Source organism: Periophthalmus magnuspinnatus, chromosome 21 (assembly GCF_009829125.3).
Source record: "Periophthalmus magnuspinnatus isolate fPerMag1 chromosome 21, fPerMag1.2.pri, whole genome shotgun sequence".
In the NCBI taxonomy this organism is placed as follows: Eukaryota; Metazoa; Chordata; class Actinopteri; order Gobiiformes; family Gobiidae; genus Periophthalmus; species Periophthalmus magnuspinnatus.
In genome coordinates, this window is record NC_047146.1 from 23,218,873 (window position 1) to 23,239,273 (window position 20,401).

A 20,401-nucleotide genomic window follows, 5' to 3' on the forward strand; every position below is an offset into this window, starting at 1 on the left:
TACACTGATTTTCCAGTACAAAATCCATGCCCAAATAGCGTAACTTTATTTGCACCACCCTCCACTAGATGGCGCTGCAAGTTTCGTAAAAGACCAATAACTGTTAAAAGACAACGCTAAGGCATCGGTCAAAGTATTTGATGGATATAAAATAAACATGTTTGTGCATAAGGCTTAATTGGTGCATCTATTTCATGCACCCCATCCACGTGGTTTGACTAATTGGTATAATGAGTCCAGTGACTTAAACTGACTCATTTATTTTTGACTCATAAATATCCAATTTTCCAAGCATTCACACCAATTTACACATTTAAATGTTTAATGCACAAGCCATAAACATTTCGAAATACAGACAAATCAATACCTATTCAAACTTTTTACCAGCTGTTTTAAAAATAAAACTTTAAGTGATGAGGTTGCCATGTTGGCCGTTTCGGTCCCATATTGAAAGGAGGATAGTGTTCTTTCTATCTGGCAACTTGGGCTATGCGCCTGATTCCGAGTCCAGTATGGCGGACAGCGAGAGCGATTTGGAGACAGACGGGCTTGATTTAGCCCTAGAAACGCTGTGTAGCACGCACTGTACGGAGGAGTCGTTTCTCAACAGTAAAGCGTACTGTTCTGCGTTTTGTGAGGTACAACAGTCTCACTTTCCTTTGACTTTAAGCGGAACGGAGCTGTGTTTATAGCGCAATGCTAATGCTAGCCTCTCGTCAACTGCCCTCTGTTGTATTGTTTTAACCAAACCCGTTTTGGATTGTTCTTTGCGATGGTACATGTGCAACATAATCCCGCGTTTACCCCTTTAGGTGTACTCTAACAGGGCTGCAGTTGCACTTCAGATTTCACTGACATGTTTAGCATACCACTTAGCCGGCTGGCTATAGGTAATTTACCATCATCTATATAGCACCTGTCTCTACTAATCCTTATGCACTTCAGTAGTTTGGATATTTATTTTTATTGTGTTTTAACTATAACCATTTTTTTAAACAAAGAACCATAGTTATTTAAACGGAGAGCCTAATTTTGTGTTTAACTTTATCTGTTGATGAATGATGACAATGATGACACAACCTGCTAGCCTGCTTTACGTATCACATGTAGAGCAATGTCGGATCTCATGCTATGTGCCTAAAGTTGATGGTATAAACAAAAGGAAACAAATTGCATGTAACCATGAAAAGTTATATTGGCATCTGGTTCTTTTTAAGGCTGATTTTCTTTATATCCTCACAGCTGGTAGAAGAATACACTGGACAATGGCACGTTCCCCTCCCTCAGCTCAAAGTACTCCGGACAGCTCTATGCAGTTTCACCAAAGCCACTGCTGCCTTCCCCGATGACTGCCAACATGTTCATTATGTCCTCAGCAGTCTAGCCTTGTAAGTACTTATTTAGTTGAGTAAATTCTTGATGAATTTGTTAGGACAATACAGCTGTGTGTATCTCTAATCTGTTCTTATGTTGTCCTACAGGAGCTTCTTTGAATTGTTGCTGTTTTTCAGCAAAGAAGAATATGGGGAGCAGCCTCTAAAAGACATTTTTGATTCCTTTCTGGTAATTAAAACTCATGTTGTCTTTTTTACGTTGCATTTAGATTGCTATGATCTATTCTTTTTTATAAACATAATTGTTTTGTAGGAATGCCACTCTCAACTTTTGAGACACAGAAATATTTACCTCCATCATGTCAAGTTGACTCTTAAGTCTGGAGGCCCATGGGAGAATCCCATACTGCAGGGGATTCTAAAAGAGGCAGTTGTACTACAAAAACAAGGTAGGATTATTATTTTAGAAGTGCTATATCTAAAACAGTGGTCTTGTTTGTTCAAATATTAATTCCCGCTTTTTTCTTGTCAAACAGTTGAGGAGTACTTGAGTTCAGAGTTGCCTGTACTCCTTGAGCTGCGAGTTCGGTATTTGCAGGCCTGTGAGCGTTTACAGGAAGCGATGGCACTTTGTAAATGCTGCTTGGAAAATCAGGAAATGGGAAAACATTTGTTCTTCCATCAGGCCTACCTGACCTGCCTCTACAAGTCATCTCTGCATGAACACCTTCTTAAAGAGGTCAGTGTGAATGGTCTTTGTGAAAGTCTTTCTTGCACTAGTATCTTGTGTAATATGTGTTTTTTATGTTCAGATGGCAGAAATTGATGGTCGTGATGCTGTAGAGATAATCTGTAACACAGAGAATGTGGAAAAGGACGAGGTCCTACTGTCACTTTGTAAGACATTTCTTACTCAGCAGCTCCAAAATGGAGACATGTACTACATTTGGTGAGCTATATTCTGGAGTATGATTTGACCACAAATTTTTTTTTTTGGAGTGGCACAGTACGATAAAATATGTTGTTTATTTCTTGCAGGGACTTGGTGTTTATCTGGAGTAGGTTGTACCTCAGAGCCCATCCCTCGAGACACGAGTTTCTATCTGAGTGTTTGAGGCTGTCATCTTCTGCAACTAATGTCAGAGCCATCTTCCCCTTCATCAAACTGGTCCATACAGAGGTGAGCCATGGCATAACGATGCTGAATTTACTATATTTATGAATTCATTCATGTATAATGTGACAGTTTAACCTATACTTATTGCTTATATTTTGTAATGAAATTGAATCTTGCATGTGCATCTTGAAGCTTGGTGAGGAGGGGATTCAGGTGTGCGTGGAACTGTGTGCCAGAGCGCTGCAGTTGTGCAACCTCCACTCTGATGCTGTAACACGGTCTCTGGTGTGTAAGACTATCGCCTTCCTGCTGCCTCATGACCTGGAGATGTGTCGAGCCTGTGCCCTGCTGGTCTTCTGTCAGGAGCGCAGTCTGGAGGCCTACCACACTGTCTGCTCCCTGTACAAGCATCCTGATGATGAACTGCACCCCCACAACAGCCCCGTCAGAACCTGCATACGCTTCCATATTCTACAGGTGAGTCTTTTATTTTATATGCTGGCAGGCAGTTCAGTTGTCCACTAATCCAGTGATGACAGGGTCAGTACAATACAGAGGACAACAGTAGTTCAGTTGGTAAAACGTTTGTGCACTCACTGAGCTGAAGGTTAGCAGTCTTTGGGCAAGACACTTAACCCACCTTGTCCCCATTGTCTGCATACACTGGTGTAGGAATGTGTGTGTGAATGGGTGAGTGATTCATTGATGTAAAGCTCTTTGAGTGCCTTGAAGGTGGAAAAGCACTATTTAAAAATGTGACCATTTTCCATTTTACAAGCTCCCACTGTTTCATGCTTGTTGTGTAAACATGCATGGTTCCTTGATGGAAGATGCCTTTAGTTCGCAATAGAAGTAGAAAAAAACAACTTAAAAAAATGAATATACTTTGCAGTCAGTAGGTTCTTCTGTTAATGGTTAGAGCTTGGAAGCAATGACCCACTTGTTGCTGGTTTCCTTTTGTTGTTGGCACATTGTCTTAAACTTAAACTACATGTTATAGTTAATCAAATCCATAATTTAATCTTTCTTGTTTTTATTTTCTTAGAAACTAAAGGAGCATCTGTGTTTTGACCCTGAATTTTGGAACCTTCTTACTCTGCGGACCCACTGCTTGGAGTTGATCAGTGACAAAGCCATGCAGGCAGCTGTCCTGAATGAAATTGAAGAAGAGGAGAAATATTGCGAAGCCCAGGCAGCTTACAACTGTGCTGACGAGCCACATTTAGGAGAACAGGAATGTCTGAAATTTTTTGAGCATAGTGAAAATGTGAATGGTCCAAATGAGAACACAGACAGCCAGAAAGTCAAGCCTTTGACTGAAACTGAAAATGTACCAAAGAGAAGACGAGGGAGGAGACGAAAAGATGAAATGAAGAAGGAGACAGAGAAAGCGGTCAATGAGGGGACTAATACAGGAGATGATCCTGAAGCAGTTTATGACATTAAACCCAATTATTCAAGCAAGTCTAACTCGTATTCACTCAGACGAAACCATAAAAACAGGGAAAACGCTGCACCTGTTAAATTTCCATTCAATCGTAAACGAGAGTACTTAACCAGGTGTGTGAAGAGCCAGCTCCTGACACGGAAAGGACACAAGAGATGGCTGCAGGGTGTTCAGACTCTTGATCGAGAGGAGTATTTAAAAGTCAAAAAGATCATGTACAAAGGCAAGAAACGAGGAAGGAAACCATTTTATAGAGTTGAGCTGAGCTATCCTGACAATGAAATTCAGCGTGTAATTGAAATGGAATCTGAGGAAAGTATAATTGCTTCTTCGGAAGAGAAAGGCATTCAGTCCATAAGTGATAATTCAAATCAAGCAGGGAATACAGCAGAGGAGAAACTAGAGAAGTCTCAAACCGTACCAGATACCAGTCCCTCTAAAGAAGACCACTCAGTTCTTGTCCCAGCGGTAGAGGGGGATCCTGAGCTGGATGGACCGCCCTATGAATTGATGGACTCTGCTGTGGAGGTTTTTCATAATTATTGCCTAGATCCTGACAAAGCTGAGGATGAGGAAGAACAAACAAAAGACACAACTAAATCTAAAGAGTCAGCAAAATTTAAAGATGGTGCAAAGTCAAAAGACTCCACGAAATCTAGAGACACCCCTAAACTTACGGAGAACGCTGAAGTACCAGAACAGCCCAATGGAATTGAAGAAACAAAGCTATCAGCGGATACAGAGGAGACAAAATCCTATCTGGAGGTGTGCTTTTTTTCCTTTTTAGCTATAACACTAACATAGAATACCATTAAGTATATCTTCGAGGTGCACTATGCAATGTTTCTGGTGGGGGTTTCACCACCTGCTTCTTTCTGTGGAGATGTTATTGCTTTGCTTGGAATGTTCCACAGTGCCAGTAGACTTGGCTATCTTGGTCTGCAAGTGCTACCTGCTGCTTATTTCTGTGGAGATAATTTGATGCCATACCATTAAACTCCCTCTCCATAGAGGCAAGCAGGTGGTAAAACCTTCACCAGAGAAGTTACAAAGTATATCTAAGTTTTAATATTGATAAATGTTTAAAATAATGTATTTTTACAGAAAACTAATTTTAATAGCTAAAACATCTAGAAAGAGAATACATATATACTTGAATGAGTTAAGATGATTTTCGATTTTTGAAAATTGTAGTAAAGATGAGCCTTGTTGGAATTCATTAATTACAAGGCACATCTACAATTGGTATTTTTACTGTTCAAAATAAATATATATATTTCGAAAAGACTTTTAATAATTTCAAGTTAATTTGTTTAATTACTTTAAGTTGACTGAATTTTTGCTTGTTGTTGCAGGTAAAAGGGAGAAGTGCTTGGCAGGAGAGATTGTTGCGCACACAGAAATACAGCCACATCATCCACTCGTGCGAGTTCTGCAACAAAACCTACCGGGGCCTGAATGTGATGAGACACGCCCTCTCACATATGAAGAAGAAACGTAAACATTGTATCCTGTGTGGCCAGCGCTTTAGGGAATTCTCTGTGGCAAGCAAACACATCAAGGAGCATATAGAGGAAATGAGTAAACAGAAACCTGGTGGTGATAGTAAAACTAGTGAGGATAGCAAAACAAATGAGACAAATGAAGAAAATCACATTGGCAAACCAAATGACGATAGCATTGAGGAGAAAAAGGCAACACCAGAGAGCGACACATCTCAGCAGACACCAACAGCCAATGGTACAGAAATTCCCAGCCTCCCTGTACCTCTAGATGATGGCCTTAAAGAAGATGAAAACCTGAAACCATCTGAAACCAAGGACTCCAAATCAACTTCCAAACCAAAACCATGCAGGTTCAAATTCACTGAGCTGAAAAGAGAGGAGCGTATCGCAAGACATGTTCTTAATCTCTTTAAAAAGCGATACGTGTTCAGCAAATTTAACCAGAACATTATACCTCGCGACTTTGTATTGAGTGAGGAGCAGGTGGTGATTGATGGTGATTTGGTGATACTGAAAAATGTACCCATGCGGCAGGAAGGAGTGAATGGGGAAAATGAGAAAATGGACACATCAGTTGAGAAAGACAAAGGAGAAGAGGCAGAAAACCTGTCTGAAAAAGAGGGGAAAGCAGAAGATAGCCCAGAGCAAAGGAAAAACGAGGGAGAGAAGAAAGAGAAGGATGCTGCAGATGAGAGCAAAAAGAAGGAAATGAGTGAGAATGGTTTAGAGGAGGGCAAAGAGAAGGAGGGAGAAGGACAATTTGTCAGTAAAGACCTTGTATATTACCTCTGTCCTGGTGAAGACTGTGACAAAGTCTTCTACAAGATCGGCCACACCATGACAAAACATGCCATGAAGTACCACCTGAACGAGGAGAAGATTCAGGAGGTCATCTTCAAATGGTCCAAACAAAAGTGCATCCTCTGCCACAGGTACCTTTCCCCATGTGCTACGGTTCATGTTTATTTCAAGAACATTAATTGGTCATTATATTAGGTTGATGATGTGAGATAAATGTGGAGACTGGAACAGGTTTGGTGGAAGAATGCTAGCAAAATTCAAGTGGAACTATGGTGAATAAGTGATTAGCACTCTCCTCACAGCACGGAGGTCTCTGGTTAGACTGGACCACACGGTCAAGGTCAACTTTATTTTTATAGCACATTTACAGTAACCTATGGTGTCCAAAGTGCTTTACAGAACAGGACAATTATAAAAACTACAATCAATATCTGCCTAATACCTCCAGGTCTGATCCATAATAAAAGCCAAAGTTAAATCTGTCAACTGGGCAAAAAGTTCTTCAGTTCTAGTCAGATTGTTAGTGAACACTGCCTTATGTCTATAGGACAACTACACTGAAACTGTAAGTAGGCTAGGTCTATAGTGTAGGTTTCGTTTAGTAGTGTAGTATAGTATAATACAGTGTAGTGTTTACAGTTTACAGTGTAGTTGGCTCCTCCCTTCAGACAGATATAAGGCAGTGTCTACCGGTAATTTGACCAGAAGTGAAGAAGCGGCTTGGATGAGCAGCAAAATGTCTTAACTTCTACAACTTTTTGTCCAGTTGACAGATTAAACTTTGTTACATTGATTGTAGTAAAAAAACCTGTCCATAAAGGTGAGATATGCTCATCCTTTTTTCTGGGATGGGTTGCAGCTTTAACTTTTGATTTCACCCATGATCCACAAAACATTTACAGTACAATGCTCTGTATGATTCCTCTGACCTAGTGCGATTAAAAAGAAAAGACTTATGTGTAGAATCCACACTGATGTGCCTTGATCCCAACAGTCTCCCATTTTTAGTAAATACTATAACTGAGCTGAGACAGACTTGGTCCAGTATCAGTATCTATGTCTATGAAGAATAATAATTACTTGCAAAATTAGTTCTTGAAGTCAGCTGATTGTGTTTGATTGATGTTTTGACTTTCAGTTACATTAATAAAAGTGCCAGTTAAAATAATAGAAAAAAAAAAAAAATACTGTAATTAAGTGTGCATTGTCCTCTCTATTTCAGGCAGTTCAATCTTCTCCCACACTTCAAGGACCACCTGAAGCTTCATCTGGAGCACCCTCAGTACTTCTGCTGCCATCAGAGTTGTGGGCAGCGCTTTGAGTCCTTCCAGGAGCTGAGAAACCACGAGGCCCAGCACGTGCCCCTCAGACCACAGTGCATGTACATTGCCTGCGAGAACGTCTTCAACAATATATTTGCACTTGGCGATCACGAATGGAGACACTACATCCCCACACCTCTAAAAAGCGACTTGGAAACTGGCCCCAATAAAAGCAAGCGGCACAGCGAGGAAGCCCCCTGGAAGCAGAGGGTCAAAGTTGAAGAACTGTGGCTACAGAATAAAAATACACCAAGAGAGGAAATAAACTTGAGACAGTTTGATAGAGCAGAATTAAATGACTCAAAGAATAATGATGATTCAGAAACATGCGACGACGAGACCAACAGTAAAACCATTAACGGATATTATGAAAAAACAGACCCAGTGCCCAAACAAGCTTCTTTGAAACATAAAATACCACCTGAACCGGACCCTATAAATGTGAAAAACCGTTCGGAGGACACTACAATTGCAAGCGTATGTGAAGCAAGTGGTCCAGAGGTACCGCTTATTGAGGAACACCGAACATTTAAACCCAACGATCCCGCATATAAACCCTTATTCAAAGCTCCTCTACTGCGTCCCCCACCCTCCATGTATATGACGGAATCAGAGTTGTCGATGCGCAAGAGGAAAATGGAAGAGTCTACCGCTGCTCCTGTTGTTAAGAAGACCCTGCCATGGAACCAGCGGAAAAAAGAACCTGTTGTTGTAGAGACACCTGAACCTACGCCTGAACCAGAGCCCAAGATTAGGCACCGCTGTGAAAAATGTCTCTCGTTTTTCGGTTCCCCGGAAGAATTAAACAAACACAAATCGCTCAACACCTGCTCTGCACTTTTCGGTTTTGACTCAGACGATGAAAGTAAGTAAATCTCATGCAATTAATATAATGTGTATGGATATAGGAAACTAATGTACTTGCGTTGTCTTTTTAGGTTGATGAGAACTGAAGCACTGAGTGAGGAGGTCCTTGCACTCTTTATGCTCCTCATTGGCTGCCTGCATTGTTTTTCTTTATAAGTGTAATAGTTAAAATGGCACAATATCTTTTTAGTTTTGGTTTAATGAAGTAGTGGTGTTTCGACTATTTCATCAAAGGGGGAAAAAAAAAAAAAAAAAACGCTAAATGAAATCTCTGAACAGTTCAACTCATTTTATATTATTCTCAAGGAACCTCAAAAAATGCATCTCATATTTTGCATAGAAATCTTGTTATATATAAACTAAATGATCAGTACTGGATCATGTTTATAAACTGACTGTATGAACTTGAGTTCTAACAACTGGCACCTGATGAATTACTGAACAGTGCAAGTTGCAATAATCTCCTGTCTCCTGTTGGGCTTAGAGTCTGCATGGTTATTTTTTGTAGTCTTCCAGCACCATGGTAGTCCATAAAAGGTAGTAGTAAAATACTGTATGACTTACCAATTCTACGCGTGTAAAAAGTATTCACCTTTTTAAGCCAATTATAACAGGGAAGGTTGTCTGTAACCTGTATTTTTTTATTTTTTTCTAAACCTATGTACAGCTAAAACCAAATCACATAATTATTAGTGCCATAACTGAATCAGTGTTGTTTAGTGTTTAAACATTTATGTAAAGGTTCAATGATGATATGCTCCATTGGTTGATCACATTTATAGTAGTACATGCATAGTACATGCGGTTAACTTGTATGATACTAAGTTTGCATTTTTTTCTAAAGTTATTACTTGCCTTGGTTATTTATTTATGTAAATATGTGAATAGGCCAGATTTGTAAATTTGAAAATAGTCCATCTATTTTTCTTTAAAAAAGGTTGGATTTGTTTCAATAAACAAATAATGAACATTTGACATTAATTTATTTTCAGAAGCAGTTTAATAAAGGTAAGAAGTGTTACAAAGACAATACAGTATTGATAATTTGATAATAAACATTGCATATTTCTATTCTTTCATATTGCTTGTGAAACAAGACAAGTGTAGTCCGAGGTGCTTAAAGTTTTTGCATCACATGCCTGGCACAAAGACAATTATACATGAAAGAAATTGTTCATAAACTTCTTAGCTACTTTTTAAAACAATTGAATTATTTAAGCATGAACTTTTCTTAAACCAAAGTTTGAGCTACATTAACTTCTTAATTAGGTCTACGTTAAATTGTCTTCCCTATGGCAGATTTAAGACGCGCTCCATTACTCGGCGTATGCAGTATCATGCAGCTCATGCATTCCAGCTGTAATGCAATGGTGGACTCAACATGCAGCATCATCCTTGTTTCCTGTTAGGAATCATGTTTTAAATAACAGTAAGGCCAAGTTTTTCTTAAAAAGCTATCAGTATAAATGTATTTTTAAAAACAGTTTAGAACCATGCAAGTTCATTACAGGCAAATCCAACTGTTTTCCTCCCCCATAATTAAAATTGCCAAAAAACATTAGTAGCACTTATATTTTTTTAAATGGAAGACCTTGAGTATGTAGTACCTTGAGTAAAAGGTTCAACAGGAAAATATGTCATACATCTTTTAAAAGCTGTAAAGTTGATTTAATCTAAAGATAAATAATTGTCATTGCCCACCATGCACCAAAGCAGAATCAACCTTTATGTGAATGTAGATAGCATTTAATGTTTTGACTGCATTTTCAAAAGTGTAGCTCTTATTTCACTGTCTGAAAAACGGCTTAATAAGGCAAAGGCAGCATGCTAGAGGTCGAATGACTGCCTACACTGCATGTCTAAAATGATCCGTAATGCCCCAAATGTGCAATGACTTTATGACTCCTGAGTTGCTTGCTCTATGTATATAGTGACATTACATTTTTCATGTTTAAAGAGAAATACATAGATAATGAGAGTCTTAAACAAAACAAACATGAGTACAACGCACTGGACAGTGATATTATTGCATAAATATTTTCATGGTAGAGAACCACTTGATTTAATCTGATGTGAATAGACTCAACAGTGAGAATAGGACAAAGGGTGGTGTGCAAAGCTGGCTGTGTGTGTGAGCATGCTCAGTGGCTGCTGTTGTTGGTCCAGTCGTAGGGAAGGTAGCACACTTTGGTCTTCCCCGCAGACAGGACATCCTGCAGGCTGGACTTCTTCGGAGAGTCTGCCATGTGGTCCAGCACCCAGTGCAGCAGCTACACGACAGAGCAGGCAGGATCAGTCAGAAAGCAACACAGTATAATACAAACCATCTTAGATCTGGTGTCAAACCTGCCTTCTCATCTGTGCCTCCAAAGTCGGCCTTGTACCACTTAAAAATTTGACTGAGTCGAACTTCTTTCTTCCCAGAATCCACCACACAGGCATCATCGTTCTCTAGAAAGGCCTCTGCAGCGGTCCTGAGCTGGTTATCAATGTCCTAATGAAAAAAACTGTATTTTATTGTATTTTACTTTTCAATGTGCTTAAATTCTCCCTCTGGGACAAATAAAGTGATATAGATGGATTGATATAAGCTTGGCAATTAGACAGAAGGTGTTAAATGTTACTGTTGTACCTGTGGGGTGTATGTTTTAATTGGTGGACAGCCCTTTGCGCCACAATTCAAGGCAAAATGAATGAGAGGCTCAACCTCTGGCAGCGCCATCTAGCAGACAAAACAGAATTAGACTAATACTTGTCATAAGAAATGTTAGGAATGTAATTTTGATGTAACAAACCTGAAGTCGTGGGTCTGTTTTGGAGAAGGGTCTCCGTAGTTGTGCCATACCCTTTCTGTTTCCCCTCAAAACCCCATTTTCAATGTCCTGAAGCGTGAATACCTCCCCTCCAATCAGGTAGCTCACATAGTTGAAAAACTATGGCAGAAGGTTTTTAAATATACATTAAGTGATCAATATAATAAATATAAAAAGACAAAGTGCAGTTTGCTTCCCTACCTTGTACCTCTGCCACATGTTGGTGGGGGCCCCTAGCCGAAGAAAGCCGTGGATGACCAGTGCATTGTAGATGTTGATGAAGAAGGCCAGCTTCTCCTCTCGGCTCAGAGACAGCAGCTCCACTCTCTGCAGCTGAATGGCCAGGTCACAGTATCGCTCAAATGCAGGGTTAGCCGACATGCCTTTGTAGTCCACAAACTGAAACACAACATGATGGACACACAACATAAACAGGATTTAAATTGAATGAAATGCTCCACTCAGTGACACAAAAAGACAGTCAGTGAATGAGGACAGTACCTTGCCATCGGCGGAGAGATGCTGAGAGAACAGTTTCAGGATTAGATCCCGTAAAATCAGGGAGAGCTCAGCAGCTGAATGAGAATAATAAGGGAGGTTATATTCAGTATAAAGTATCTTAGCAGTAACACAATATACTTCAAATGAGTAGAAACTTCCTGTTAATTTTGAGATAAATCAGGCCTGGCAGCAATTGCAGACTATTACAGGGCAAATGCAGCTTTAACAATTTAGCAAAAAATTACTCATTTTAAACACAGACTGAAACACAGCACATTTTTGCATATCCTTAACATGTTAGGACATTAGAGGTGAGAGATATATCGAAAAATGAATTATATCTCAAAAGTTGCTTTGGAGATATGTAAAATTAGAGTATTAAGCATAACATAAAAAGGCTACTACAAAAAGAAAAGCATTTACAATGTTAGAATTACATTTATATGTTATAGCAAATGTCTGATTGACTGCAATAATATCTTCTAAATATTGTCCCTGGATAAAAATATTGAGGTATTCATTTTCATCAACATCAACCACCTCTTTTGTTTGTACATATACAGACAGACAAAAACATTCAGCATCTAACACTTCCACCACCAACCAAAGATTACACACCAAGCAGCGCCATCATCAGAACGGGTTAAAAGCATTAGCCAATCCCTTTTAGTTAGTTTCCTGGGTGAATTGTTCTACCTGGTTCTGACCTACCCTGGATGGGGCTGCAGGCTGCGGTTTGTCCTGTGTTGAGGGCAGAATGGGGGTCATCCTCCAGTAACCTAAACAGAGTCCCTCCAAAACTGTCCTCCTGTTTCCCTGAGCAACTCACACTCACCATGTACTTCTTCTGCAACAAAGCCTGGCCAGTGTTATACGCCTCTTCTCCAGCTAATACACAAAACATCATCAGTAGCCTTCTCAAAAATGTCTTCATGTTTGTATTGATAAAGGCTAGAGAGATCATTGCTATGGTAAACTTCAGGCTTTAGTTCAGGCAGCCATGTTGACAGATCAATAACTCATGCAAACTAAAAGGGAAATGAACTTTTTATTATAATTTGGACCTTTTTGTGTTTGTACTTTTAATGCCCACGTACTACCATATTATTATGAGCTCAGTTAGGTAAAAAATCTTCTTTTCCCCTGAATAGGCGTGGAGTAAGCATAACATGAATATATCAATTTAAACAATTTCATCAATACATTTTCTGATCCTGTTATTTTTTATTTATATTATTTGAATCATGTTCTTCCTCCACTCACAACATGGCTGTCGCAATTGCCACGGCAGCAGAACCCATGATCTCTCTAGCCATAAATAATACCTCATTGTTTGTATTAACCCAAATAAAGTGCCCTAAACTTACCCATGCCCTTTTCCTTCTGCAGCCAATTAAGCAGCTGGTCACCTGAGAAGCTCTTTTTGTGCACAGTCAGTCCTCTCCTGTGAGTCCCGATCACACTGCCATGTTTGAAGTCCTCAACCAGGTTTGCCAACTCATCTCTCTCACATTTAAAGTCTGGGAGCACAAGTGAGTAATGCCAAGTACAAACTCAAAAAAATATAATAAACCAAGGACACCTCCAGTTAAGGCTGTGCAGATAATCAAAGTAAAAAGTTCAGTTATTAGCCAACTGAAAAACTGTAATCGAAACTACGATGTTAGAATGATGTGAGCACTCTTTTCTAATCTATTTGAGACTTTTATTTATACACTACACATATATAATTTCTCTACTGGGTGATTCTGGCTAATAACAGTAGAAAAGTAATTGTTTTAAATAATTCTGATTTCATTTATGGGCTAAATAACTGTGATAATAATTTCTCCCAGTATTGAACAGCCCTACCTTTAGTTAGACTTCTTATCTGATGTTTGGTGTAATCACAACTGACCTCATTTAAACCTGCTTGTGTGGAATGAGGCACAGGGACACTTTAATGCTCAATACTATCATACTAAGTAGAGCAGGGTCCATGTCTCCAGGTCCTGTACAAACGGCAAACCTTCTGCCTCAGACATCCGGAGTCATCGGCCTCTCGTTACAAATCTAGTACTCACTGGGACAACATTTATTTTTCCGTGAGTAATTGGAAGAATTGAATATTGTAAAAATCCCACTTCTAATCAAGTTCATTGAGGCAGGTACTATAAAAATGAATGGTATTTGATTTGACATTTGAATTTGAAATAATTTGACTTATTTACTTAATTTAACTTTTTACGGCAATAAAAACATACCATGTTTGTATTGTAGTACACATATACATTTGTAATTTTCATAAATACAGTAGACAAGGTTTGGTTTATATTATCATTTTTCCCTGTAACATATTATAAATCCTATTAATCTTGTTTTAGACACTCAGTTGCACTAAATCGCTGAGTGCAGACAGGTAGTGTTTGCTCAGATGAAGGCCTAATACTCTGGCGCTCTGGGCTTATCCAGATCAGGTTTCTGTATCAACTGTCTCTGTCTCTGCGGCATTAGTGACTCTCAGCTCCTACTCTCACACCTGCTGCTCCAAACCCTCTCACTGCTGTCCACCTGCACCATTTCATCATCACTGCCTCTTTTTATCTCCACTTCCAACAAAGATGACTAAGCAACTCTACAGCCAACTACACAGTGTGTCACCACTTTTCAATCTGAAGGGAGGAATTACATCAATAAACAGAGGAATACAGTTGACAAAAATGTTAAATGTTAACTCTATTACCTCCATCAGACTCTGCCGCAGTATCTTCAGTAGGACTCTCCATAGGTAAAGGTGGTGCGTCTATGGAAACTGGCTCGCTCATCACCAAATTAACCAACCTCTCCAGCTCTGTGGGATTCTGTGAAGTTTAAAATACAAACAAAAACATATTAAATACATACATTCATAAATATTCTTTCATAATATGACATAATAAGATTAAATAAAGCAAACATTCCTTACCATTTTCTGCAGATCGTCATTCCCCCCGATATGAACACTGTTGAAAAATATCTGAGGGACAGAGGAGCGGCCGGTCAGCTCCTTCACCCTGGCCCTGAGCTCTGGATGTTTTCCCACATCCACCTCACACACTGGGACGCCCAGTCGCCCAAGGGTGGCTTTAGCTTGCACACAGTGAGGACAGCCCACGATAGAGTACACTGTCACCCGGCCCGGACTGCTCTCCATGTCCTCCATCTGCAGATAGGAGATAGGATGAGACAAGTGAAAGAGACAAGCTATGACATGTTTGTACACATTTTATTACATGAAATATTGCAGTCCAAACATATACATCTGGATAGTCATTTCTTTGTGTGGGCTTCTTTAAATAAACAAGTAAAATCACCTATGAGGAAATATTGGCACAATGTTTTGCAACTGCAGTTACTAAACCAAACATTTCCTTATGACACAACTGTTGCAAAACATAGGCCTACTTCTAATTCAAAATTCAGGTTCATTAGTAATATAACAGTGCGATAAATAATATCACAAACAGCTAAACTCTAGCCTAGGTAAAGATAATGAGATTATAGGATTTTAGAATAGCTTTACTAGGATAGCATTAATAAAAGCAATATAGATGCGCAACTTTGCTGAATATTAGTTACTTCTAATGTATTGACAGAAAGCTATTGACATGAAAGCCAGTATCAGTAAGAATGAAAACCAAAACCAATATCACATAGTAAGAAGAGATACCAGGTACTTATAATACGTTACCTTAGAGCGCGTCACTTTCTTGCAGCGTTTGCCAGTACGATACTAAAATCGTACGAAGCAATGGATATTCTTAAATCATATCCCAACGGTATAAAAATGATTACAAAAGAGACCAGGAAAACGCAAGGGACTCTTCGGCTCTAAATAATCCTGCGGCACTGTGCGTATCCATGAGGCTAGCGCTGATTCGTTCAGGGGCGGTACGTAAACACAGCTTCTACGTGCTATGCGTCCGTTGCGTTGATAATTCATATTCCTCTAAATGTTGAATCATGACAATGTAAATTATAAATTGCGGTTATATAGTTGTTGTTGTTGTTGTTGTTTTGTTGTTGTTTTTTCTAAGTATTGTTTAACAAGTATATAGTTTGTGTAAAATACCTTAAGTGTACTGTGCGTCCCGGAACCTTTTGTAAACTTGTGTTTCTGTACGACTCCATTCACGGACGGACTATCAATGAACCAGGGCTGTTTACATGTCAAAGCGTAAAAAATGACAGGACTATCCCTGACGGAGCGTGCAGAATGTACAAAAATATTAAGACAAATGACGCATGCAGACTTAATGTCTCTTAGCGATACCGTTACAAATAAGCTGATTGTTGTGGAGAGTAGTAAAGGTACGATTTCCCTTGAATATGACTTTCTTCTTCGTATGGACCTTTCTCTGGATATGAATCCGGAAGACAGATAATTGTTTTGCTGTTTATATACTGCCAGATTATGATAAGTTGAAAAGGACAAGTTTGCCAGTTTATAACGTTGTTGTTACATTTTACAGAGGCAATGGAAACTATTCTGTCTTTCACCAAATCTGCGGAAGAGCTCCTGAAGAGAAAGAAGGTTTTTCGTGATCTGATATTCAAATATCTGGCAAAAGAAGGGATTGCTATGCCTACAACAAGTGAAAAACACGTACTTATCAAAAGGACACTCGAACTTTGGTCATCTAAAAAGGTATGTTTGGACTATTTGAGCCACTTCCCTCTGGCAGGAGGCTACGGTCCATTGGGACCAGAACCTCTCGTCATAAGAACAGTTTCTTCCCCTCTGCAGTTTGTCTCATGAACACTTTATAATATTTGCACAAAACTGGACACTTTATAACACCGGCCACTTTAATAAGTCATGTTTGCACTGTTGTTCTGATGCTGCTGTTGTATATATTTTCTACCTTTAAGTATTTTATTTGATATATATTTGATAAGCATATCTTTTTTTTTTTTTTTTTTACTTCGTGCATGCCCTTATTTGTATTTGTATTTATCCACTGTGTTTTATGTTTTATGTTGCACTTTATCACCAAAATAAGTCCCTAGTTTGTGAACAAATGATGGCAATAAAAGGATTCTGATTCTGATTCTGATTTTTCTTGGTATTTGTCACCTGACCAAAATGAGACCCAGTTGAATATGTGAACCCTTTGGAGTACAGACAAATGACTGTTCTTCTGCTGTCTGATCTACTATTCGCAGAGGAAAATCAAATTTCAAATTCAGCCTAGATTATTTTAGGTAAATATAAGTATAAGTATAGCTGGTGTTTAAAGTGATCGTCTAACTGATAGTAGATTGAACATTTGTTGGGTTTTGACTATTTCCATGTAAAAGCTGAAGCACATGAGACAACCAAAAAATAATAATAATATTAAATTTATATATATATATATATGAGTCATAGGGCCCATGCCTGGGCCATAGTACTTTTTCTTAAGTGGATTTATAGGGGCTGTGAAAAGAGTAATTCACCACTAAAAAGAAAATATATAGACTTATTGTTTTCAGTGAGAGATTAACTGTTACTTTTTTTGTAGATGCATGAATCACAAGGACAGCGCAGTGACAGCCGAACCAGGCAGTACACAGAAACAGTGCCTACAGACCCAGGCTTTGATCCTCAAATACTTGGTCAGCAGTTCTGCCAGTGGTTCTTCGGCCTTTTGAATAGTCAGAACCCGGCTCTGGGACAAGAGCGTCAGAAGTGGGGACCTGAGCACTTTTGGCCTGATGCAAAATTTCATCTTCATGCCAGGTAGATACTTTGACTTGATGTCTTGGCTTCTTCTTCTTCTTCTTCTATATTTTGCAAATTAACTGAAATGTATCTCTAGGTATCACAATTCAAAGGCCAGTGTTTGCAGTTATGATCTACTCAAATAAGAGTAGCCTTTACACTCACGTGTAACTGTTGGGGGATGCAGCTTGGATCACTGTTGAAAAAAAAAAAAAAACAAAACATTCAGAAAACATAATTCTGACTTCTTTAAACTTTTTTTCCAGAACATGTGAAGAACAAGTGGAGGAGTTTGCTGGTGCAGATATGGTCAGTCTTCGCCTCTTGGCCTTGACTCATGAGGAGCGCTTGATTTTTAGTCCAAACCTGGATGCCAATGGTCTGAAAACGCTGGCGTCCCCCCACGGCCTGGTGCTGGTGGCTGTGGCTGGGACCATCCACAGAGACGTGTCTTGTCTGGGAATATTTGAACAGATATTTGGTCTTATTAAGTCACCGGTGGACAACAACTGGAAAATAAAGTTTATCAACTTGAAAATCCGTGGCCAGGATTCACTTAAAAACAAAGAGATGTCAGCTCCAACAATAAATTATAACTCCAGTGATTTACAGCTTCTCTGCAGTTGATACTAATTCATGATTTTATATCTTATTTGTTAAGTCATTTTTGAGATAGAGAGAGTAGAGTTTTACTTGCACACATTATTCAAACATTTTGCTTGGGAAATAAGTCACAATGCAAAAAGTGTTTATTTTGATGGCCTGTGCCTTATTGTACTTACTACACAGAGGTCCTTGTAAATACTGTTACATAATAGGGTTTATATTACTTCATCTATGAGCATCATCTACTGTTCTTTACATAGTGGTACATTGAAAAATTTTTGCACTACTTTTGTATTCTAATTAAAGCCACTCTGTTTTTATTTCTAAAATTTTATGTTGAAGAATCAGTTTAAATAGAGAATAAAGCAGTTATGCTCCTGAGCAGTACTAGTGTTTTGCTTTTAGGAAGAACAAATGTTTATTGTTTTTGCTATAAATCATTTCTTAGTTGGATTTCAGTTTTTTTAATGTAGTTTACTAATACCGTACCTTAAAAAAAAAAAAGGATAAATTGCTCAGCATTATTTTACAAACTAAGGTAGGCTCATTGGGAATTTTGGAAGTTATTACCTCCATGAACCCTTACTAAAATACACTAATCAAACTATTATGTTCAATACACAAATAAATTGTTGAACGCTCTAACCAGTAATGCCACTTATTCAGTTCTTCCATTATACAAAAAAATAAGTTTCTTATTATTAAAATCTGATTTGGGATTCTACTGAGTCATAGGGTATTATAAATGTTATAAATGGTCTGCTAGGGCACTGAAAAAACTGCTTTGACTATGGTTTTTGTGGCAAATGTTACATGTGGGAAATTATTCTTGGCAACCATTTCAAAGAGTTCTATAATAGTTAATATGTGCTGATGCGGGTCGGAGCCACTAGGCCCAGTGTGCCATAGTTGTGGTGAGAGCCAAACCGCTGCAGCCATTGATGTCAGTCTGTTCACCTTTCACTAAGAATAATGACAAGCTGCTCCCTTCTGTCTTTATGGCACTTGGCCTCTTTACATTTTTAATAGGTGGTTTGGCAGTGGCTTCTGCTCTGACGCACTACTTTCAAAAATACCACGTCTGGTGATGGTTTAGACTCTGGAGGCCTGTTTTCTCTAATGGCAAAGTGTCTTTTATAAGGAAATGTGTGGAAAGTTTAGGCTCACATGTCTTTGAAAGAGCTTATGGGTGGCAACCAGGAAATACAGCTTTAATTTTCCCACCTACAGTTAACCTAACAGCCACTTAGTTTGGTCTATTGTGGGTCCACGACCACACTACTGAGGCATGAACTGACAATCAATGGAAGTTTTACACATCAGTTAATGCTATATAGTATTATAAAATATTCATTCAAAGGATTTCTAAGGCTAAGAAAGTAGACACATTACCACTATTCCCCAGTTTTATTGCTAGTAGTTGTAACATGAAAAACGTATCTGAATAAAGGTGCAGTTGTTCCTTATCAACAAATCTAATCACAGCTGTAGTAAACATTGCACTTTTTAACCTATGCTTCGATTTTTTTGTTGGCTGCCCAAATGTATTGTACTTCCAGATCAGCCTGTAGAGGGCAGACAAGCCACACAATTAGGATGATTGACTTCAGATCCAGAGCCAAGGGACAATTGGGAAAATCCTTTTAAGACTATTAAGTGAGGAAATGTTATCAATATCTGAGTGCAGTCTGATGCTGCACTTCTAGCCATCCACTAAGAAAACTATAAATTTGTCCCCCATTAAAGTAATAGGTTTCTAAAAGAGAAATACATCCAAACGGTGTCTTTATAGGCACAAAAGCATGTTATTGAAGTGTGTCAGTAATTCATTTGTTCTTGTGAAGGTGTCAGAGACAGCAGCTATCTGGGTCCAGAAGATTATAAAGAACAGGATTTATGAACGACAGCAGAGTCAATCAATAAGCAATAATATTTCTCCTGGTGGTAAAAGTATAATGCAGTCTGGAGGAGAAGCAAATGAAAGTGTGAGTGGTTGGGTTCTTGAACTTGACCTGGAAGTGTTTCATTTGCCAAGAGCAGAGACTGAGGATTAACGCCTTTGTGGAATGGTGCTAAAGCATAAACAGCTCAAGAAAAATGTGCAGGGTTCTTGACAGTATAAACTTGCACACAATGAGTCATATGAGACTGGCCTACAGCAGGAAAGTACTCAATTTAGTTTCTTAAGTAAAAGTACAGATACCAAATACTCAAGTAGAAGTATCACATGAAAAATCTACTTAAGTAAAAGTATTAAGGTACCAGTTTAAAAATGGTTAAAAAGAAAAAAAAAAAGCTGATTTTGAGATCTCTAATAAGGTTTTAAATGCAGTGATTTTGATAAAGATTTGTGCTAAATTTTGTTC

General features: G+C 38.7%; 3 protein-coding genes across 4 annotated transcripts; 2 read left to right on the forward strand and 1 right to left on the reverse strand.

Moving 5' to 3' along the window:
• Window positions 1-480: 480 nt before the first annotated feature.
• Window positions 481-9,250, forward strand: LOC117389361 (zinc finger protein 654-like). 2 transcript variants are annotated; one of them, XM_055230820.1, is made up of 13 exons: window positions 498-638; window positions 1,243-1,388; window positions 1,482-1,563; window positions 1,648-1,783; window positions 1,871-2,073; window positions 2,147-2,283; window positions 2,373-2,514; window positions 2,644-2,928; window positions 3,497-4,663; window positions 5,254-6,115; window positions 6,155-6,335; window positions 7,427-8,391; window positions 8,465-8,652. In XM_055230820.1, exons 1-13 carry the CDS (start codon window positions 513-515, stop codon window positions 8,467-8,469), a joined length of 4,437 nt encoding a protein of 1,478 aa, XP_055086795.1. In that variant the 5' UTR covers window positions 498-512; the 3' UTR covers window positions 8,470-8,652. The 2 variants fall into 2 exon arrangements, with proteins under 2 accessions (XP_055086794.1, XP_055086795.1); XM_055230819.1 differs by having other exon boundaries at window positions 481-638; window positions 5,254-6,335; window positions 8,465-9,250.
• A 124-nt stretch (window positions 9,251-9,374) lies between these two features.
• zgc:152951 (uncharacterized protein LOC569013 homolog) lies at window positions 9,375-15,603 on the reverse strand. Its single transcript, XM_033987095.2, has 11 exons — window positions 15,417-15,603; window positions 14,652-14,888; window positions 14,430-14,547; window positions 13,075-13,227; window positions 12,419-12,595; window positions 11,708-11,781; window positions 11,408-11,605; window positions 11,189-11,326; window positions 11,026-11,115; window positions 10,744-10,887; window positions 9,375-10,663 (listed from the first exon to the last, which is right to left on the reverse strand). The coding sequence occupies exons 2-11, from the start codon at window positions 14,886-14,888 to the stop codon at window positions 10,535-10,537; spliced, it is 1,458 nt and encodes a 485-aa protein (XP_033842986.1). The 5' UTR covers window positions 15,417-15,603; the 3' UTR covers window positions 9,375-10,534.
• A 251-nt stretch (window positions 15,604-15,854) lies between these two features.
• On the forward strand, window positions 15,855-18,418 carry c21h3orf38 (chromosome 21 C3orf38 homolog). Its single transcript, XM_033986993.2, has 4 exons — window positions 15,855-16,036; window positions 16,198-16,373; window positions 17,230-17,447; window positions 17,696-18,418. Exons 1-4 carry the CDS (start codon window positions 15,910-15,912, stop codon window positions 18,054-18,056), a joined length of 882 nt encoding a protein of 293 aa, XP_033842884.1. The 5' UTR covers window positions 15,855-15,909; the 3' UTR covers window positions 18,057-18,418.
• The last annotated feature ends 1,983 nt before the right edge of the window (window positions 18,419-20,401 follow it).

Coding starts and splice junctions, on each gene's coding strand:
- c21h3orf38 (XM_033986993.2), top strand. CDS start 15,910: ATGACAGGACTATCCCTGACGGAGCGTGCAGAATGTACAAAAATATTA. Junction 16,037..16,197: donor TGTTGTGGAGAGTAGTAAAG/GTACGATTTCCC, acceptor TACATTTTACAG/AGGCAATGGAAACTATTCTG. Junction 16,374..17,229: donor AACTTTGGTCATCTAAAAAG/GTATGTTTGGAC, acceptor CTTTTTTTGTAG/ATGCATGAATCACAAGGACA.
- LOC117389361 (XM_055230819.1), top strand. CDS start 513: ATGGCGGACAGCGAGAGCGATTTGGAGACAGACGGGCTTGATTTAGCC. Junction 1,564..1,647: donor ACATTTTTGATTCCTTTCTG/GTAATTAAAACT, acceptor ATTGTTTTGTAG/GAATGCCACTCTCAACTTTT. Junction 2,515..2,643: donor TCAAACTGGTCCATACAGAG/GTGAGCCATGGC, acceptor TGCATCTTGAAG/CTTGGTGAGGAGGGGATTCA.
- zgc:152951 (XM_033987095.2), bottom strand. CDS start 14,888: ATGGAGGACATGGAGAGCAGTCCGGGCCGGGTGACAGTGTACTCTATC. Junction 12,596..13,074: donor GCAGAAGGAAAAGGGCATGG/GTAAGTTTAGGG, acceptor TTTGTGTATTAG/CTGGAGAAGAGGCGTATAAC. Junction 11,327..11,407: donor ACATGTGGCAGAGGTACAAG/GTAGGGAAGCAA, acceptor CTTCTGCCATAG/TTTTTCAACTATGTGAGCTA.